Source organism: Cryptotermes secundus, unplaced genomic scaffold, assembly GCF_002891405.2.
Source record: "Cryptotermes secundus unplaced genomic scaffold, Csec_1.0 scaffold462, whole genome shotgun sequence".
NCBI classification, from domain to species: Eukaryota; Metazoa; Arthropoda; class Insecta; order Blattodea; family Kalotermitidae; genus Cryptotermes; species Cryptotermes secundus.
The window spans coordinates 265860-288146 of record NW_019724744.1 but is presented as its reverse complement, the minus strand read 5'-3'; the positions used below and the strand labels follow the sequence as shown (position 1 = coordinate 288146).

General features: G+C 39.3%; 1 protein-coding gene across 6 annotated transcripts in view; it reads right to left on the bottom strand.

Annotated features, from left to right (window-relative positions):
• Positions 1-21861, bottom strand: part of LOC111862797 (protein nervous wreck) — a 33995-nt gene extending 12134 nt beyond the window's left edge. For 4 of the 6 annotated variants that reach the window (XM_023848478.2, XM_023848479.2, XM_023848481.2 and 1 more), the window contains exons 1-13: positions 21824-21861; positions 18476-18573; positions 14981-15026; positions 13056-13141; positions 12828-12972; positions 10526-10650; positions 9626-9689; positions 7770-7898; positions 6734-6856; positions 5546-5797; positions 4581-4658; positions 4450-4501; positions 4274-4377 (exon numbers count right to left, since the gene is read on the bottom strand). In XM_023848478.2, the coding sequence (XP_023704246.1) occupies positions 4274-4377; positions 4450-4501; positions 4581-4658; positions 5546-5797; positions 6734-6856; positions 7770-7898; positions 9626-9689; positions 10526-10650; positions 12828-12972; positions 13056-13141; positions 14981-15026; positions 18476-18573; positions 21824-21844 (1323 nt within the window). In that variant the 5' untranslated portion in view covers positions 21845-21861. The other 2 variants (XM_023848483.2, XM_023848480.2) reach the window with 2 other exon arrangements.
• Positions 21862-22287: the final 426 nt, after the last annotated feature.

Sequence of the window (22287 nt, the reverse complement as noted above, 5' to 3'; positions counted from 1 at the left end):
GCCACTCCTTTTCAACTTTGCTTTAGAATATGCAATTAGGAAGGTCCAGGGAAACCAGATGGGACTGAAATTAAATGGGACACATCAGCTGTTGGCCTATGCCGATGATGTGAATCTACTGGGTGACAATATAGATACCGTAAAGAAAAACACACAAACTTTAATTGACGCAAGTAAAGAGGTTGGTCTAGAAGTAAACACAGAGAAAACTAAGCATATGTTACTGTCTCGTCACCAAAATGCAGGGTAACAACGATAACAGATCGAAACCTGATTCAGGAGGAAATTAAGAGGCGATTGAATGCTTGCTACCAATCAGTCCAGAATCTTTTGTCTTTTCATCTGTTGTCCAAAAACATAAAAATTAGAATATACAGAACTATAATTTTGCCCGTGGTTCTGTATGGGTGTGAAACTTGGTCTCTGACATTAAGGGAGGAACACAGGCTGAGGGTGTTTGAGAATAAGATGTTGAGGAGAATATTTGGACCGAAGAGAGATGAAGTGACAGGAAGTTGGAGAAAACTGCATAAGGAGGAGCTTCATAACTTGTACTCTTCTCCAAGTATAATTAGAATGATCAAGTCAAGGGGGATGAGGTGGGCAGGTAATGTAGCATGGATGGGGAGACGAGGAATGTGTATAGGATATTGGTGGGAAAGCCAGAAGGAAAGAGACCACAGGGAAGACCAAGGTGTAGGTGGGTGGACAATATTAAAATGGATCTTAGAGAGATAGGATGGGATGGTATAGGTTGGATAGATCTAGCTCAGGATAGGGACCAGTGGAGGGCTCTTGTGAACATGGAAATGAACCTTCAGGTTCAATAAAATGCTGGGAAATTCTTGAGTAGCTGCAGAATTGGTGGCTCCTCCAGAAGGGCTCAGCTCCATGAGTAAGTAAGTAAGTAATTAAGTTCATTCTCTGGTGTCTAAAGAATTATAGAACAGAATGTTATGGAAACTGGATCTGTTTCAATCCTCAGATGAAGGTTGAGACATCAACTTTGATGGATCCCTTAAGAAGAGCTAACCTCAGTCACTCAAAGGACCCAAAAGGTTAGGAATCTCCCCCCTCACCTGAGGATGGAAACAGATAAATTTCTGAAATGTTATGTTCTCTAGTTTTTTGAATACTGGACAATGGACAAGGTCCAAAAATCTGGTAATTCTGAGTATTACACTAACTGTCTATCATTAAGTTCATTCAGCAAAACTAAATTAGCTTACACAGAACCCGAGTGAAAACACATAAATTTTTAAATATTTCTGGATTTTGTTACCATAATGTGTACAGCATGCATACTGTCTGATCAGTTCACATATTTCACCCCTTCCTGTGTAATAAGTGATATAAAGGCTATATGGAAAGTAACCTCTGTTTATTTTAGGAAACTAATGTAGGAGCACAGAAGAGCTCATGCATGTGAGGTAGTGTCAGATGACCCAACCTTGTAAACCATCACATAACAGTTCACCTAGCACCTGTTCTTGTCCCCACAGAGTGAGCTACAATGTGCCCTGTGATTGACAATCCTGCCAGCTGTGAAATTTGTGCTGTTAACTGCTTTCTTCATGCTAAAAACATGGATGCTGTGGAACCCTATCATGAATTATGTTTATGGCCAAAATGTAATGGGCGAAGGAACTGTAAGACGGTGTAGAATGTTCAAAGATGGGCAGGCAAACAAATGTTCATGATGAAAAACGAAGTGGTTGCTCATCTGTAGTGAGTGATGATCTTGCTCAAACTGTTGACCAAAAAATACAAGTATTTGAAAGACAGCAATTTACAATTTCAGAACTTTCATGTAAATTTCTAAAAATTTCATGCCCTGTTCTCTACAAGATTATTACAGTTAAGCTAGTCTGCCAGTGACAAGTTTTGTGCAACATGTGTTCTAAAAATGCTCACAGGTGTCCACAAAATATGGAGAATGGTTTTGGCTTTAACTTTTTTCAGAGCGATACCACAAAGATGACAATGAATTTCTCAATCACATTGTATGAGGAACAGGTGATAAAACCTGGCTTTTATTTGTGAATTTTGAAACCACAGAGTAGTCAAAGCAGTGGATGCACACACATTCACCAAACAACCCCAACAAGTTTAAACAAACGTATGCCAGAAAGCTGATGTGAGCTGTTTTCTGGGACAGGAAAGGAATGTTGATGGTGGAATTCATGCTACAAGGGACCACAAGAACGTCACAAATATACTGTGAAAAAAAAAACTGTGTAGAGCCATTCAGACCAAAAGGCAAGGAATGCTGACATACAGTGTAGTGGTCCTCCACGACAATGTGCATCTGCATACAGCTGCTCACACTTGATCGTTGCCGGAGCAGTTCAATTGGGAGTTGTTTTACCACCTTCCTTACAGTCCTGATCTTGCACTGAGCAACTACCACCTGTTTGCCTGCCTGAAGAACTAGTATGGATCACAGTGCTCCAACAGTAATGAGGAGTTGATGGAAGGTGTCAAAACAAGTCTCAGCAAAGAGGTAGCAGACTTCTTGGGCACAGGCATACAAAAATTTATTCCCCTATACAATAAGTGCCTCAGTTCTGGAGGTGATTATTGTGAAGTAGCTTAAGACTGTATATATTTTTGTATATAACAACATTCTTTTTCCTCATTGCTAGTTTTGTTAACAGCTCACCAAATGTTACTTTCTGAATATCCCTTGTATATTCTGCATTTCAAATTTTATCTTGCAACAGGAATGGAAATAGCTTTGCAGAACTAAGTATATGCTCTACAATCAGTAAAACAAGCCCCAGGGAATGATCAAAATATAGTGAACGGAAATTATTACAATGAAGGCTCACAGATTTGTTCCTATATATATATTACTGTTCTGAACAATATTTATGTCTTAAGTCACTGGAAATAGTTCCCTTACAGTGAAGCACTCTGTAGATAAGTACATGGGATCTATTCACTTCTATTTCCATTTCCAACACATACTGTGGCTGCCTTCCTACCTTCCCACATTGAATACAATACATCCCCAATATCTGCCATTCATTTACATCAGTCATGTCTTAGTTTTCAAAACTGTCACTAGCTGGCAGATCTTTTACTGTACTGGGTGGATACGATAAAAAGATAAAGGATAAAAACAAATTAGAAAGTTGGACTGAAAGAATGAACAAGACTAAGGAATTTCAGTGAATGTTTGTGATGGGAAAGGTTACAATAGTACTGTGATACTAAACACATTTCATGTGACACCCTACTAATATCCTACCTACTTATATTTAATAAGAAGAAGTATCTTACTTTTAAACCACAGACATACATGTACCTGTTTGGTCCAGAGAAAGTACTTCCATGACAATATTAAATTATATAAAATATTGTCAGTCTGGGGGCACAGCAGGGTAAGTATATTAAGTTTGTACATTACAGTAACTGGTGAACTGTTGAAGAACTATTATTTTGGGCTCTTATCATAAAAGTTTACTGAAACATTTAAAAAATTGGTTCTATTTCCATCTTCAGATGAACTGGCCTCTTGGGCATTTTTTTTTAATGCTAGTGGGGTGGGACTAAGTCCCTTGTACTGCAGCCACTTCTGGCCTATTGTACCAGCCCCAGATGATAGGTGAGCGTGATTGTGGAGCAACTGGTGGAATGAAGATTGGCAGGGGAAACCGAAGTACTCGGAGAAAACCTGCCCCAGCGTCACTTTGTTCACCACAAATCCCACTTGACCAGACCTGGGGTTGAACATGGGCCACCACAGTGGGAAGCCAGCGACTAACCGCTTGAGCTATGGTACGGCCCCTTGGCCCTTGGTAGAGCTTTTCTCCAGCTGTGGGCATCAACACTCATCAGAGGTGAGATATATAAAACTGAAATGATGGACGAAGTCCAAAACAACACTTTCAAATAATGTGCCACACAATTATCAGAAAGCTTTAAATTGAACAGGAATGAACCATAGTGATAATTTCATGACAAAGTAGAACAATAAATCCTCTCACATGATCAGCCAGATCAAAGTTGAGATATAAATCATTGTTTCGGAAATCTACTCTCTCCCCTCCGTTATGGCTTACCCTGAGGAAGATGAGGCAGGTCTCCAAAACATTGGTTTCTGAATCAACATCCACATAGCTGACCATTTAACATGATTTTAATGCAGTTAATTCACCCTGAAAGCTTCAAATCTCATAAAAACACAGAATTTCTTGAGTATACATTAAGTGCTAGAAGAATATTCTGTACCAGTGAATTAGTTCAAAATATGAAAAGAACAACAGACCCCTGCTCCAGAGGCATCAGTGCGGATAGAGAGCGAGCTGGTTGAGCGGGGGATGTCCTGCACGCTAAGACTGTCCACCTCTTGCATCCACTCATCCACATTGACTGCAAGAAAGGAACAGAACTTAGTTCTCACTAACTCTGGGTGGCACTACCATACAATTCTTTTGCACTCACCTCCACCCGCTCGCAGATATTCTATCCGAGCTTCAGCCTTCAGCTTTCCTGTCTGGAAACAAGACACTGTGGTTACTTCCCAAACATTAATGACTGTCTTTGTGAAATGGACATGCATTTTGTCTACTGACCTCCGATCTCCTAATTCCCAGTTTCAGTTCTTCAATTTTAGTTTCCAGATCTGGTCCATTCTGATCATTTGGATCTATCTGAAGAGAGAAACACGTTCAAAAGGTGAACTAAGAACCAATGAAACTGAACAGAAAGAAGGAGAAAAGTGGGTTGACAAACCTTTAAATGTTTCATTGGCAGGTAAAAACAACTGAGACTCAACTGTCAAATGATTAATGGAAAGAAATATATTTATGTATATTATTTTATTCGTTTATTTGCAGTTTATTTAATGATGTTGCCAGTAACTCAGACCATACAGTCTAAAATGATTGGATGATAGTGAATAATGAATTCAGAAGGCTGTGAAAGGAAGTGATCATGGCCTAATTTGAGATCCTATTCCCTGGAGGGATTCAAAATACAAGAGAAATAACTACAACGGTTTGACTGTGTGAGAAGGAATTACAGGCTGAAGAACTGAGATGATAATAGAATTCAAAGGTCTCCTATGGTACTACTCAGAAGAAAATGGTTTAGTCGATACTGGATGACATTAAGAAATGAGGAAAGAGCAGACAAGAAATAAAGAAAGAAAAATTTTGGAATGAAAGAAGAAGTGCATGCATCAGTGCTCTATCTGTGACTGTAATATCCAAAAACTTTGCAAGAAGAGCTCTATCTCCTGTGGTGTAATGCAGTGTACTCCCTTGAAAATCAAGTGACATTTTGGAGAACTAATAAGCCTCCATCCTCAGGGTCAAAGAATAAGCCAAACAAGCAATCAGCATGAAAGCAGGTGGCAAAGAGACTCACACTGCTTTCTTTCTTGGCTTATTCTTCTTCCCCGAAACATCATTTCATTTGCAATGAAATACATGGTGTTATATTCTGCAAGAGAGACTTCTTCATAACCACTGCTGCAAGAATCTCAAGTCCTACATTTCTCAAGAAATTCAATATTTGACTGCATATCATACATCACCTTCTGTCCTGAGTCCCTCAGCTGCTGGAAGACTTGCAGTTTCCTTGTGTACTCCCGAATGTTGTTTGTCTCCCGTGCAATGCGAGCAGCCCAGCGTTTGGCTTCTTTGCTCAGACTGACGACAGCGGAAGCATGGTCTGCCGTCACCTTATCAATGGTATCATTATCACATGGTTCAAATTCATACTGGATGTGCTGCTTGAGCACTGGGTAGAACAGGTACACACATTGCAGATTGTAGTCTCGTGTTAGCTGGAACACACAATGGGGACACTGAGATACCATTCAATGAATGGGATATGACGGTGTGTAGTCTGCTGAAAGGAAAAACTGATGTTTGGGAGGAACATATCGCTTCCATCTTCAGGGCCAAAGAATAAGCCAAGCAAGATACCAGAGTGAAAGCAGGTGGTTATGCTCAGCTTATTCTCTGACCATAAAGATGAAGGCGATATGCTCCATTGAATCATCAGTTGACTTTCAACAGACTACATGGCGTTATATCTCAGAAGATAGCAAATCCAAATCCCATATACTATTCGTTGTTTATTTAACAAAGCTCAGTAATGTTATATTTTAGCGTCCTGTTACACTGAGTGAGTGCGACGTAGGAAGAATCCTGAAAAGTTTTATTATTTAGAATTCATCGTCCTATATGACGAACACAGATTTTAGTCATTTTAGAATGGAGACATTGTGGCATGCAGTACAATAGTTTAACGTGCATAAAGACATGTGAAGATGGCACATTAGTGCTGAAACATGTAGTGTGGAAGTGAAGAATAAGGTGAAAAAGTGTATACACTGTAAGAAGGTCAGCATAAACCATGGACAAAAGCTCAGTAACTTATTGTTCTTCTGTTCTTAAGGTGGGCGTGCCAATTCTGATTATATTTTATGGTTTATTTTATGACATTATAGTGTCTAGTCTATATATCATCAAATACTAGGATGACTGATGAACTGGAAAGGATCTGGAAGTGGCAGTGGTTATACTGAGGCAGCATTTTGGCAATTGAAATGGACAGACTGAAGAAAACCATGAAAAAACTCATTCAGGATAGTTGGTATGCTAATTGGGATTGAAACAGGCCTCTCCCAAATGCAAGTCAGAAGTCTTACTGCTTGAACTGACTCGCTTAGGTTGAAGTGATACTACATACAGTAAACCTGTTGTGCCCCTCTCACCTGCTGAGCTTGGTCCCGGATCCTTGTGAAGGAAGTTTGTGTCGCTGAACACGTGAGCAGTTCTGTACGTCCAATCAGCATCAGGTACTCAGCAACCTTGTCATAAACATTGTTCTCCATCATCTGCAAAAATTCCATTTGCAAATATAATTAAATTTAATGAAAAATATATTTTTGTCACATAACCTAATTCAGCTTTTCAAAAATACTTCGTTTCTTCTTCTGATTCTTTATTTCATGCTGCTTTAGTCTTTTAACTGTTTTTCTCAGAATGTTAAAAGGAGGATACTGAAATTTGAGTACAAATGGACAATTTTTGACACTTATTTTTGTTTCTGTAAGTCATGTTCTGATATCTGAAGACTGTTACTGCCATCATTCTACACCCCTAAGAAGTGAGCCCCTGAAATTGTGGAATGCAATTTTTAAATGCCCTGCATTAACTAACTTTGAAATGCCCCTTCCTCATTAGTGCCATTTTTTTGTTTCCATTCACTTTTAATGACATTTCAAATCATAACTAAATAACTACCTGATTAGCTCCATCAAGTCCTCCTAGCGAATTCAAGAGTCTTTCATGCAATCAAGAAATTTCCAACATTATATAGAACCTGAAGGTTCATTATCATGTTCTGAAGAATCCACCACTGGTCTCCATTCTGAGCCAAATAAATCCAGTACATACCACCAAATCCCATTTTTCTGATCCATTTTAATATTACCCTCCCATCTATGTCTAGGTGTTCCTAGTGGTCTATTTCCTTCTGTTTTCCTTACCTGAACTCTTATGAATTCCTCTTCTCTTCCCAGCACGCCACGCTACATACATATAAACTGATAATAGTTGATACTGACACAAGAATAAAAGTGCAGCACACAGAAGTGTGAACAGTAGACTCATACAATAAGAAGACGAGAGCATGTGACTCTTGCAAATTTAAAATCATGTCAAAAGAAAAGAAGTAAATATAATATGTTCTGAGAAACTGCACCTGGAGATTTGCTGACACATAAAGCAAACAAGCTGACAGCCTACCTGCATCGTAGACTGGAGATCCACTACAAAGTAACGTGTTTGGTGTGCGTTTGCAGCTGCAAGGCTCAACAAATAGTCATTTCGAGCACCAGTGGACTTCTCTTCTAGAGCCTCACGTTTTGAAGTAACCTGCACAACAGCATGTAAGAACCATCTATGTGTGTGTTCGAAATTTTCAGCAAGTGAACATGTTTTTCTTCCATGGCATGAAGAGTCTGCTAACTACTTCCATACAGCTGAGACTTTGAGATGTTAAAAGTCACCCAACTTTTCGAGAAATTTCCACCTTCCAAGGAATTGGAAGGTTCATTAGCACACACAATTCTTTATTCTGTGATATAAGAGCAATCTTCTGCCTCCATCTTCAGGGTAAAAGCATAAGCTTCATGAGAAGATGAGGCACAGGACAAAAAGAAACAAGGCTCTGAGCAGTTCAGATCCTAATAAGGGGCCCATTCACATCTCTATTTATCTTCCTCCTTTCCCTATATCTGTACCCTCACTTTTGATTGATTGATTGATTGATCCTGCACACTTTGTTCTGCCCTGAAGATGGGAGGCAGTAGGATCACTGAAACGTTGGCACCTTTCTAACAGTCTATGCTGCATCACATACCACACAGCAATAAACTTCATATACACTACCGTGACAGCTTCCAATCTCATGCCCATTGTGTACACAGGAGCACACAGGTATACCTTATGAATTTCCAAATGGGGCAGTCAAAGTACGTCAAGACACCCAACACTTTGGAAATACCTTATGAAAATATCCTGTGGGACACCTATGTCTCCTGCTTTCCTTTAAGCACTTCCATGTCAATGCATATGTTTACAATTACATAGCTTGTGACTTTGCATGTTTTTACTGAGTGTGCTGTAAGGTTTTGTTAAATTTGCTTTACAACTTTCTTTTTGTTTCCATTACTTAGGTAATTCATACAATGACTAATGCTCCAGTCCGCAGTTCTTGTATTTGTCCGTGTTTTCTTTTTACAAATCTGTCCTCCCTCCTGACGCTTTTAATCATTTTGACAGTATTACAATGGTTTAGCTATAAGAACGGCTAAAACAAAGACACTGAGAAAGGTTTTAATATTTAAGTTGAACGAGCATGAACTAGATGTAAGATTTGAGGTTTTCACGGCAGTGACTATGGAGAAAGTAGTCTTCTGGGATGTGGCACGGTGTAGATATTGTGTTAACCGACATTTTGGAGGAATGTATCGCCTCTATCTTCAGAGTAGAAGAAAAAAAGAAGAAAATTCTCAACATTAGGCTGTTAGCACTTGTTCATGCTAGTTCCTCATTCACGGATTTTCTTCTTTTCCCTTCTACGTTGAAGATGGAGGCAATGTGTTCCTCCGAAACGTCAGTTAATACAATATCTACACAGCGCCACATCCCAGAAGACTGCTTTCTTCATGGACTAGATGGTTTAGCCACGAGCTTGAAGATATCAATAAAAGAGGAAAGGGCTGTAAAGAAATAGGAAATAAATTTTTGTGGGAAGAAGGAAGAGAAGAAGCAGGGTGACAAGGCCAGAGCTGGACTTCAGGGGAATCGGAGTTCAAATCTCAGCAGGTGGAAGAGATTATTCTCTTTTCCACAGAGATCAAACTGACTGCAGCCCACCCAGCCTCCTATCCAAGGAAAGGGTTCTCATCCCAAGAAGTGAAATGACTTGGCTGTGAAACTGACCATTCATTTCCGTCTAATGATGAGGTTAAGAATTCATGGAGCTATACCTCCACTCCTCCATATATCTTCATGGTGTGGTGTTTAATTAAGCACAGAGACCACTGTGTTTTGCTTACCCACTGAAAGACCAGTAACCACAGCAATCAAAGCTTTACCTTTGCACTGTTTTTTTGTAATGAAGTTATTGACTGGAAGAATGAACCCTTCTTCTTCTTTAGCCTGCAACAAGGAAGCAGGGAGAGGTTACTAATCATGGGGTAGTTTTATTTTATACCTACTCACAAATGTTAAATTATTAAATTGTAATAAATAATATTATCAGTGTCAATGCAACCAATCTGGATATGTATATTGCCAAGTTTTCTTTTGCTCATAATTTATTTTATTGTTTTCTTAAGGATAACAAATTATGCAGACATGAGTTACAAAATAGAGCAATAGTTTTCTCATGAATTAAACCATACCACTGATGATGACTTCCTAGAAAGTCAGAAACACATAATGCATAACAAAATAAACTGTAAACAGGACAGAACTTGTTGGATAAGAGGTTCTCACAGTGGTGACTACAAATTTCTGAGGAACATAGCGCTCCATCTTCATGGCTGAAGAATAAGGCACACAAAAAAATCAAAGGAGTGGGTGGCAAGCAATCTTGCTGGCTTCTTTAACACTGAAAATGAAAGGAGTACATTCCACACTGGTGGACTTCTACAAGACTATATCACATTACATTCCAGAAAATGGCAGACTTCAAGAGTGAATCTGACGATATGCTTGTCCTAATTAGCTGTATTTAACTGTATTAATATTTGTATTGTTTATATCAAATGGAAAGGAATGATATTGAGCTTAATGTTATAATTATTATACTCCTAAATTTATCTTCCAATCATGGCATATTTAATTTACCAGCAGAATACAGAAATGTGAAATAATGTCTGTCAACCAGAGCTTCTTTAAGGCACATCCAGATGGAATGAAGATATGAAAGTCAACAGTGAATTAACAAATAGGAATACTTGTATTTTGAAGCCACCAAGTTGTCAACTCACTTCTCCTCTTTATCTCTCACATCATGAGCGCTGTGTTCTTCATCAAAGTACAGCTTCTTGGTCTTGTCAACATCCTGGACACATGTTTGCAGCTCTTTCTGAATCACCACAAGCTGATCCACTGACTGGAAACAAGGATCTTAATAACACACACCTGTGTCAAACAACTGATATGATCATTCACAGACTATGCATGACACTGAGAGACAGTTCACTGAAATGGTTAACACAGTCTAAACTGCTTTTACTATCCACACAATAATTAATTGATGAATATGTCAGCAGTTATTTATTTATTATTTAAAGGCTATGATATGTTTACATCATATTTTCCATAACCAGGTGGTATATAATTTGTAAATAAAACATTTCTTAATCAACTTCTGTATTACTGAAAGGTGCCTTATTGAGAACTGAATCCAATAAAAAAAAAGTTTTAATATGTAACATAAATTATTAATGTACACATACTATATGTGGGTATAAATTATTATTGTAATATACGTGGTGCAATCCAAAAGTTCCCTAAGTATATTAATAACAACTATTACATCTTACCTAGATCTTATTCTGCACCATCACCTTCAAAGTAGCCCCCTTGGGAGCGCATACACCGATTCCAGTGTTTCTGCCACTATTCAAATGCATCCTGGAAGTCTTTCTTTGTTAGGGTGTTTAGTACTGTCTGCGTTTCTGCTTGAATTTCCTCAACTGTATCAAATCTTCGCCCCTTCAACTTGATTTTCATCTTGGGGAAGAGAAAGAAGTCGCATGGAGCTAAGTCTGGCGAGTACGGTGGGTGGGGAACAACTGCCATCTTGTTTTTAGCCAAAAATTCCTGCACAATGCAAGCTGTATGCGGTCGTGCACTGTCATTGTGGAGTACCCAGTTGTTCGTGCGCCACTTCTCTGGACGTTTTCTCCTCATGTCCTCCCTCAAACGCCTTAGAACATCATGATAGAACTCTTTATTGACTGTCTGACCAGGAGGGACGAACTCCTTATGAACAATCCCGTCAATATCAAAAAAACAGATCAACATGGACTTAATGTTGCTCTTGACTTGTCGAGCTTTTTTTGGCCAAGGTGAAGAAGGGCTCTTCCATTGCGACGATTGCTGCTTGCTTTCAGGGTCGTAGCCATAAACCCAACTTTCGTCACCAGTGACAACCTTTGAAAGAAATTTGGATCCTCTTGAAGCTGTTGCTGAAGTTCCCTGCAGACTTCCAAGTGATGCTGCTTCTGTTCATTTTGCAGCAGTCGTGGCACAAACTTCGCTGCAATTCTCATGTTCAGTTCCCCTGACAAAATTCGTTGACATGTACCATAACTTAGTCCCAAGGTGTTACAGAGGTCTTGGATGGTCAGTCTACAATCTTGCAGAATCAGATCCCTAACTTTCGTGACATTTTCTGGTGTTTTGCCTGTTGACGGCCATCCCGAACGATCGTCATCATCAGTCAATGTTCGGCCATTTTTAAAACGCTTACACCAGTTGTAAGTTTGTGTCTGGCCTAAACTGTCTTCACCAAAAGCTTGCTTCAACATTTGGTGCGTTTCTGCAGCGGTTTTCCAAAGTTTGAAACAAACTTTATACAGACACGCTGCTCTCTCAGGTCAGCCATCAGAAAACCACAAACACACAGAAACACAACAATGGAAATACGTTCACCAACAATAAACCCAACCACTCAACTCAATGCCGCTTGCCACACTGATTCAAGGAGGATGTGTGAGGAGACACCTTGCAGTATTTTGATGTACTTATAACCATTCGCGCGCAAAATTCAAATTTCAGAAACTTTTGGATTGCCCCACATATATTAAATACTAAAATATTACCAGATTAGTATGCAAAAGTAATAATAATATTAATATTGGGTAGCAGTGGGATTCATGTGGACATATTTTTAAGTCAGATGTACGTGCTTCTGTCTTCAATGTTATCCATCAATGTATGAGATCAAACAGAAAAAACAGGTGATAAACAATGAGAAGAGTTAGAAAAATTGCATGCAATATTGCATACTTTGCTGTTGATGGATATTACAAGTTGCTTTGTTTGTAATCTCTCATCTCTGTACTTCTGATGTATGTATGTTACAGGTGTGTGGTGGTGTGCAGATAGCATTGTTATTGCTGTAACATGCCGTGGATTTCTATTTCCGATCTTGCTCAAGTGCATCCGAAGGATGTGATTGGTTGGAGTGTTACTCAGTGTCCATACAACCTTCCTTGCAAAGGTCAAGGACCACATAAACTGAACAAATGTCTCATGTGCTAGAAGATGAAAATGTTCTACCTTTCGTGCAGTCTGAACTTTGTGTGCTTTGAGTACTTTGGCATCGTCTGCAATCTGCTGGTGGAACACTTCAACAGCAGCGAGACGTGCGCGAGCAAGCTTCTCGTTCTCTTCCAGCACCGTGCGCCACACATTCCACATGTTCCTGAAGAATTCGGTATAATGCATGACATATTTCATGGCTTTCTATCAAGACACATCACAGGATCATTCCTGCAGAAAACTTACCATTTTTCTTCTCCACCTTCAACTTTGATGTCCGGAATATTGGGAATCTTTCTATTGAGAAATGCCGAGGAAATCTTCAGTAGTGCCTAAAAAATGGTTAACTCTTTTAGGCACATTGCTTACTACAAGTATATATACCACTTAACATGTGTTTGCCCACACAGTGTATTTATGTGTTACATTTGATTATGAGAATAAAAAGCAATTACTTACCTAATGGTAATAACTGACTGGTCTTTGTAAGGGAGACACAGTGCTTTCTGTGAGACAGAACTGAATCTTTTCACATTACTTAGATGAACAGGTTTAAGTACATCCTGAGAATTGTTTTCATTATTTTTATAAACAGATTATATGGGAAAAACAATTGGGCTGTGACAACAACAGATAAAAGTAAATTCCAAATAATCAACAAGACATTCCTAGATGAGCCACTGGAGTGACAAGAGTGGATAGATTAAGAGATACAGACATTAGATAGGAATTATACATCTATAATCTATTTACATTATGAATGTTTTATGAATGAATTCTTTAGATGAGTATTATGAATGGAAAAAAAGGGATGATTGTGTTAATTACAGATAAATAAAACAACACTAGTCATTTTTAAAACTTTTATTGTAGGATACCTATAATTCTTTGATATGCTTTTACTCTATTATTGACAATGTTAATATGTATTTTATTATGATAATAAGTTGCAATGTGTTATATATATGTTATATTTAATTATAACAATGTATCAATCATTGTATCAATAGTTATTGCAACAATGGTTGTAAATATGTTGTAATATCTTTATGACATTGTCCTCAGGATTAATTTTATTGTAACCTGGGCTTTGACGTGTTCTATATCTGGAGGTGCTATCACCAAATGTAGATCTGATGAACAAAAATAAATTGAAATGAAAAGGTCCAATAATTGAGCAGCTAGTGCATATAGAATGGATATAGATAAATGACATGCAGGCAACTGATAAAACAAGTTTAAGAGAACTCTGAGAAATAAATCTTTTTGAAAAGCCTATATCCTGAGACTGTGCAGGTTCAGTGAAACACTAATGTTTCAGACTATATCTGTTCACTTCTTTCCACTATAAGCTATGCCTCCAGTCTCACTGTTAAAAAAAAAAAAAAAAAAAAAAAGGTAAAGCTATGCCTGGAACAGGATATGGAGGCCCATATGATTGTGGGATGTCAAGGCTCTCATATTTTCTAGAGAATCGGCTCATAGATGGCTGTGAGGTTGCCAGTCCTATGCGCCAACTGCCCTCTACCCCCAGGAAGATTCCTGGTACTCATTTCTGTTAGAGGTTGAGTTGAACCCATGGTCATTGTGTGGCAGGAAGGATTAGGTCAATTGGAAAATCCAATGACCTCATCAGGAATTGAAACCACAACCATCTGGCTTGTAGCATAGTGCCTCAACCAACTACACTACCACATGCCTCAGTTTGACTGTTATATTATTTTAGTTTTATCCATATCTTATTCTTTTTATTTATTCTTAAATTTATCTCATTATTTTGTCATATCACCATTTTCCACTCTTAATTTTATTCTTTCAATATTTATGTTTCACTAAATTACTCTATTTATTTTATATCTGTTTAATTTCTTCATGCCCTTGTATCTTTTACCTCTTCATATCAGGACATCAGGCCCTACTCATCATACGAGTTCATCATTTTCTCTCTCTTATCCAACATTGTTCCTTGCATTACTAACAATTCTTTCCCATGCCACTTCACAGGTATCATATTCTCCAAAATCTACCAAACTGCATGGTGTTACATCCCAGAAGACACTAATCTTCATATTCACTGCTATGAGAATATAAAATCTCTAAATTTATCTCTCCAGACTTCAAACAGAATGTGAAACTCTAAGCTGAAGAATGTCAAAGTACATGCAACATACCTCTGAGTACGATTTTTCTATTGCTGAACGTTTCAAAGTGAAGTTTCTGAAAAGAAAGGCATGGATTATAAGAAACTTGACCAGTGTAACTTTATATATAACATGCTACATGTAATTGTGAACTCTCCCACAAAATATTCGTAATATTTACAAACAAACTGTAAGAGATGCTCTGCGGTCTTGGCACATATATTCTTAGAGATTTGATGTTCCTTGTCTAATGACTGCAATATTCACAGGTTTGCAGGGTATCTGAATATACATGGGATATGTAAAGGTTGTGGACTGAAATGAGAGCCAAGAGCCTGGGATAGCCGCAACATTGCAATCCAATTATTTGTCTGGAAATACAACACAAATACAAATACAAATACAACAAATACAAATACAAACTCCGGAAATACAACAGAATCTCCTAGACACTTAAGAGAACTGATACACAGTGCCACAGTATGTTTCCTACAAGTATTTCTGTACCCTCCATCAGTCTTTCTTAATTCAGAACGTCAGCATGTCAAATAGACAAATGTTTCTGCAGTTCTGGTCTGAGATTTTAAGCATATAGGAGATATGTATCTTATATGTTATTGACATTTTATAGATATCGTATAGGGCATTAAGTTCATTGTATTCCATGTTCCACAAATATCATTCTTGGCTTAATAAACATGATCAGTGTGTGTGTTGGATCTGGAGCTCTCACTATAGTGACTAGAAAAAGTACAGTCTTCTAGGTTGTAACGCCATGTATTTCGGAGGCACATATTTCCCTCCTCCTGGTCGAAGAGTGTGTCAAGCAAGAAACCTTGCATATGTGGGCGGCAAGCTTAGCTTACTCTTCAACCCTGAAGATGGAAGCGTTATGTCAATCCGTAACGTCGGGATTTAAGCGAACTAACTAGCGTTACAGTCCAGAGGACCGCCTACTTCATTCTTTGGTTATGTTCGTATTCATGCAGGCGCCTCATCAAACTTTCGGTTCGTCATTATATCTGTCCCCAGTCATTAAACTCAAGAACCAATAACGAATGTTCATTAAATTCGATACTGTAAAGTTCTATTATCATCCGTCGACAAGTTCCAGTTTTTATTAAAATCATGCATCAATAATGGTCACTTTAAATGAATAACTTTGACTCTCCAAGCATCGCATAACATAGTAAACAGTATTTCTAAAGAAAGTCATTGAAAAAGTATAACACATTTTATGTCCAATACAGTTTCCACAAGTGTTATAGCTCTTTAGACATCGGTAATTAAACAGGTATGGTAAAGTTACGCAAATAATATCTAACGTACACTTTCAGCTTTCAAAAACCGTTTCTAATCAGGAGCAACGACTATACAGCAATCGATAACGGGTTGCTAGACATAAGCAAAGATAAGAGAAGTCTCTTAATTTTCCATCGATTATTGAATGAAGCTTCCTCCGACCTGAATCTATAGGTCTGTAACATGATTTTACACTTTAGCATGCATGCTTTCTTCGGCTTATTTCAGTGAATACTATTGAAGCTGCCTTCCGCATGAGCGGCCGAATGAATTTTGAAGAGAACTCACGGGATAAGTTGTACATAAAAAAAGAAAAACCTGAAGGAAGATTTTAGTGTTCTGAGCCATGGTTTCTTTTGTTATACTGTCTTAGTAAATACTCAGATTCGAAATACCAGCATTCTTCTGTACAAACCCCTCATATAAACACGTGAGCACGAAGGAACGTTCTTATTTTTGTTTGCATACGTCCTCGTTATATCTCACAATAGAATTTTATATTAGGAACGCTTCTCTGTANAAAATGTACAACCGCACAGAAGTTTTTTACTTAAAAAAAAAAAAAAAAATCGTCAACAAATTAATATATCGCTTGAGTAAAAACAGAGCTTTCAACCTACATCATATGAAATTTTCTAAGAGAAATGCAATTGTTGAACATTTAAGATAATGTAAAAGCGATAAAAGTCTTTTCAGATGTTGGGGAGGTGATACCCACTCACTCATGGAGCTGAGCCCTCCTTGAGAAACTGCCCATTGTGCAGCTACTCAAGAACTTCCCAGCATTTTATGGAACCCGAAGGTACATTGCCGTGTTCACAAGAGCCCTCCATCGTCCATAACCTGAGCCAGATCAATCCCATTCTATCTCTCTGATATGGAGAGGTGATAAGGTCCGAAAAAAGTAGAAGAACGAAAAGGTACGGTGTGGTGTTCCATAGGTGGCGGATTGAAGTCAGAGATGAAAATGTAATACTCTCGCACTTTTTGGAGGGCCGAGCGTGATGCCATTTTCTGGTGCTAGATTGTAAACAAGAGAAAATACCAACATCATGGCTGGTTTCCTGGGACGAGTGTTAGAAATTCCTTCTTGTTATAGAATTCTAATATTCGTCACCATTTTAATAGAAGCTTGCCATTTGAAGCAGCCCGAATCAGATTAATCAAGTTCACATCCTGCAACATTATAACACCCACCTTAATACTATACTATCATTTACACCTAAGTCTCCCATGTGGTTACTGTACTAAGCTTTGGTGTACATTGTAAAATAACCTGACAATATTTTAGCGTTCAGGATTTGTAAGACCCTGTTTCTGTAGTTAATGCGATTTCTTAAAGAGAACGGTTAATAGGCACATGGCGACGTGGAGCAATTTTCATAAATTTCGGTCGTGGTACAAAAAACAATTCCTGTTTTTCCTAACCCATCTACACCATTTTTCTCAAATGGTTCACATGCTGACAATTTGTCAGCCGACTTTTATACTTGATACCGATAACTTAAAGGCAGTCTACGTAACAGGGTTTTTCATTCTGCTATTGGTTATATGGCAATATGTGTTTAAATGATCTACCCAGGCTAGTGACTGGACATAGAGTGACTACTGTCACAACAGAGCAGGTTGTGGAGTCACTGAACCTCCCCCTACCCCCAAAAAACCCCTTTTATTAGCTGATGTATGGTGAATACTGTTCGCCTGCCGCCTTCACAGCCCTCCTTAAGCTCTGCGATATAACGTACGTAGCAGCACACAGAGAACCTGGGAGCATACGTAACATATTAAGATAAAAAGGCAAAGTCGTCCCGTGCTTAACTAATTAATCACTACGCCATGAATAATCGTATGTATAGGAGAGTGGAGTATATATCCACTTATTGCTGACCTCGACACTAGTTGGTGATGAGTGGTTAGCTTCACGCCTGGCCGCTTTACTCCCGGGAAAGAGCCCCTGGTACCCATTGGATAGGAGGCTGGGTGGGCCCCAGAGCCGGTCTGGAAGACGTGGAGAATAAAAAAATCTTTCCCTACCGGGACTCAAATTCCGGACTCTCGGCCGTCCAGCCCGTAGCCAGTCGCTATACCGATTGTCCTACAGAAACGTGTCACACCGCAGCCAAGAAACTTCCAACATAGTTATAATGCTTACTTATCTCTTTAAGTTGATGCGCAAATTTAAGGATGATGTCAATCGCGGTTGGTCAGTGACGCAATACTCACCGAATATCCTCCAGCAAGTCGCACTCATGCTGGTTCTTGGCTTGCAGCTTTGTCACCTGCTCCGAGTGCAGGGTCTTCAGGAACTTGGCGTAATTCCCCTGAAACATGAGTCACGAAGGCGTATAGGGCCATGAATGTGGTAATGTGCGCAGTCTTGTCTTGGAAACAGATCCAGCGATATTCCGAGCTACCTGTCTGTGAAAAGGCGCATTTTATCTGTGGACACAGTGCTTAACAGGTAATGGATTGACACTACAGCCCACTATGGGCCTTGGCCGTCGTGTGAATATATACCTCAACATTTCTTTGAGGTTGGGTACGAAATGGAGGTGAGCGTTGGCGTCAAACCACAGCTGCCGGCACCCAATGGGTGGACGCTACGGCCACTCTGGATGCAGGAAGGAGGAGAAGAATTTCCGACCCAGTTGGGAATTGAACCCCAGATCTTTGATACTTTATTACTGTATTGAATCTGCTACCCGGCTCATTGAAAAAAAAAATAGCAGTGAAGGGAGAAATCTCAGCGCCATTGCTGTGAGTCAAATCCGAATCAAGGGAAGTAAAAATTCGGAAGCTGTTCCTTGTACACTTACCCGAAACACGAAATGCTGCGCTGTCGGACAATACTAACACTCATGACCTTATCTGTCTTCTAACGAAAAGTTTAAAGAGGGATATAATTTTTAGTGGTTGAGGAGCTATGCTACAAGCCGGAAGGTCGCGGGTTCAAGTCCCGTTGAGGTCGTTGGATTGTTTTTTCAGTTGGCCTAATCCTTCCAGCCGCACTAGGCCCAGGCGGTTCACTCAGCCTCTAACAGAAATGAGTACCAGGAATTAATTAAATGATTTTCCTGGGGAGTAAAGCGCGGCCGGCGCGTAAGGCTGACAACCTTACCGCCATCTTTGAGCCGATTGTCAAGGGTCCCACATTGCCTAGACTCTAAGCAATGTGGGACCCGCAACGTCTCACGACCCTATGGGCATTCACGGCCTGATACGAGGATAGCTTTACTTTACTTTACTTACTTTATAATTTTGGAGAGGAACTTGCTTTTTCCCACATTAGCTTGTTTGGAAATAAAATTTCTGTCATTTTGTGCACAATGAAATAAATAAAAGCACATTTCTCATTAATAGTAAATGCAAGTGTATTTTAGTAATTGTCATACATTTATTTAGGTTTCTTTAGATTATACTATTTATCTAACTTTTTATTTATTTATTTACGGGTTATTTAGCGACGCTGTCAGAATCTCAGGTTATATAGCGTCGATAGGCAGGATGCATAGTGAAAGCTGAATTGAAAAGAATATGGAAGGAATTGATAGTGGTCTAATTTGAGTCAATACTCCGGCATTTGCCTGGAAAAATTCTGGAAACCAGTCGAAATACTCAGGATGATCGATGTCGCGAGCGAGATTCGAAGCGGGAACTTCCTCAATGCAAGATTGAAGCGTTACCACTTGAGACGACTTGCTCGGTGTGTAATGTTTGCATATAGAAACTTATTAATGTTGTCACGATTTTAGAGTGACTGTAGACGGGGTTTTGATTGGTAATCGGGTTTATTACACACTTATAGAACTCGTTACTAAATTTCACAAACCACTATAGGACACACCAAGCTTTCTCAGCCTGCTGTGTCTTCACCACTCATTGCGTGGTGATGGATCTCAAAAACGTCATCTGCTTCCGTGCTCACGTTCTTACCGGTTGGCGACTGTCTCACAACTAACTCACTGCCAACTAATTCGCTCACAGAGAGCCAGAGCTACTTTATGGTCGGGGGTATACCACCAATCAGTTGGTCTTTACGCCAAGCCCCTTGAGGATCGTGACCAGAGATTTTTTTTTCAACTGAACCCTTGTGGTCTTAGTCCTTGTAACATTCTCTCTAACGAGAAGATGGGATTGTCTTTCATGAATATGCATATTATTGAAAATTCTTCTTTCTTTCACTATATACAAGTCCTCTGTCTGTGCAGACTTTGCAACGTAGACCATACCTGACTTACGAATCTTATGTCACAACGGCAGATTATTCACTTGAACGGTCGTAAGCTTAACCAAAGCCATGTTTAAGCTTCATACAAGTCCTCTGTCTGTGCAGACTTTGCAACGTAGACCATACCTGACTTACGAATCTTATGTCACAACGGCAGATTATTCACTTGAACGGTCGTAAGCTTAACCAAAGCCATGTTTAAGCTTCATACAAGTCCTCTGTCTGTGCAGACTTTGCAACGTAGACCATACCTGACTTACGAATCTTATGTCACAACGGCAGATTATTCACTTGAACGGTCGTAAGCTTAACCAAAGCCATGTTTAAGCTTCTGGTTTCGCCTTGTCCTATACAACGAACATGTTCATTCTTATTATTTTGTATGACTTCTGCTTATTGCTTGCACATTTTTTTTTATATATAATCGTACATATATGGAAAGTTGAAAGTCATGTGAAAATCTCGGTCTTTATAAGAATGAGCTATAGATGTGGCGAATCCTCCCTCTTTTGGAATTCCAGAACTAATACAGTTTCCGGCGTTGTATATTACGCCAGGCTACCATGTTGATGGCAAAAATGGCGAAAATTGCATTTCTCTTAGATGCCTACATCACACCCGTTAAAAAGAATATTATATTGTGAAGCGTGCAGTGACGTAAGTTGATTCAAAAACTTGTGCCCGTGGACGCTAATTGCTAGCTCTAGCCCTCAGAGTCGACCATTTTCTGACATTACTAACCTAACCCAAGAAGCCATTTCATTTCCACTGCCTGGGATCAATCCTTCCTTCAGAACGATTGTCATCATTAGGAAGTAATCAAGACCAGCTGATACTTCAGTACAAACATAACAATTCAATTTCGTAAGAAATGTGCCAGAGATACAAGTAATACCCAGCAAGGTGTGATATCCGAGTAAACGTAGCTTGTTCAAAAATTGTTATATTGATGGTAGCAACTTTCGAAATCTGAGAAAACTCAAATCATGGATTTGGGGTGGGGGGGAGTGGAGGGGGCAAGAGAACAAAATCTTGTTAAGACAAGGGTTTTTGGCCGACATCTTGCAATCGATATGAAGGTCGAGAGGAATACATTTGAGCTTTGAATCGGTTACACGGATGACATTGTTGAGAGCAGGATAGCAAATATTAGTTAGGAAACGTAACAAACGTGATATTGATTGAGAGAGGGCGCGGAGCGAGAAATGTAAAACTTGAAACCTCTAGTCGCTGTGTCCTGTGTCATATTTAGAAGAGAATGAGCAATGCGTCCAAAATTAACTTGTGTGAACCCAAAAGAATGCGCCTAACTCACATTGTGTGTAATACGAGATACTACTCACCTTCCGCGGCGGTGGCTGCATGATCGTGTGGTGGCCCGGCTGGCTCTCTACTATTTAGTTTCGTGCGCCACCGCCTCCCATATTGATCGTGTCGTATTGATGCGACCGCACTATACGTAACGGCGTTTTTGGAGTACCTGCTCCAGTCAAACTGATACTCTCAGGTTCTCGGCCAGAAAGAGTATTTTCTACAGAAGTTTTCACGCAATGGCTTTGATCGAGTTCGACTGGAGGAAAACAAGAAATGCATACACAATTTAGCGGGCCCAGCACGTTCAAAATCCAATCACGACATCATTGTACCGAATAATGAAAGAATGCAAAACGAGGGTTTCAGCTTGTCTAAATAATCATCTGTTTCGTGAAAATGACAACAGCTCACGACAGAGCGATTACTGTTGGCAGATCCACATACCGGCAGAATTACCACTGCCCCCCCCCCCCTTACAACCAGCGAGTTCAGC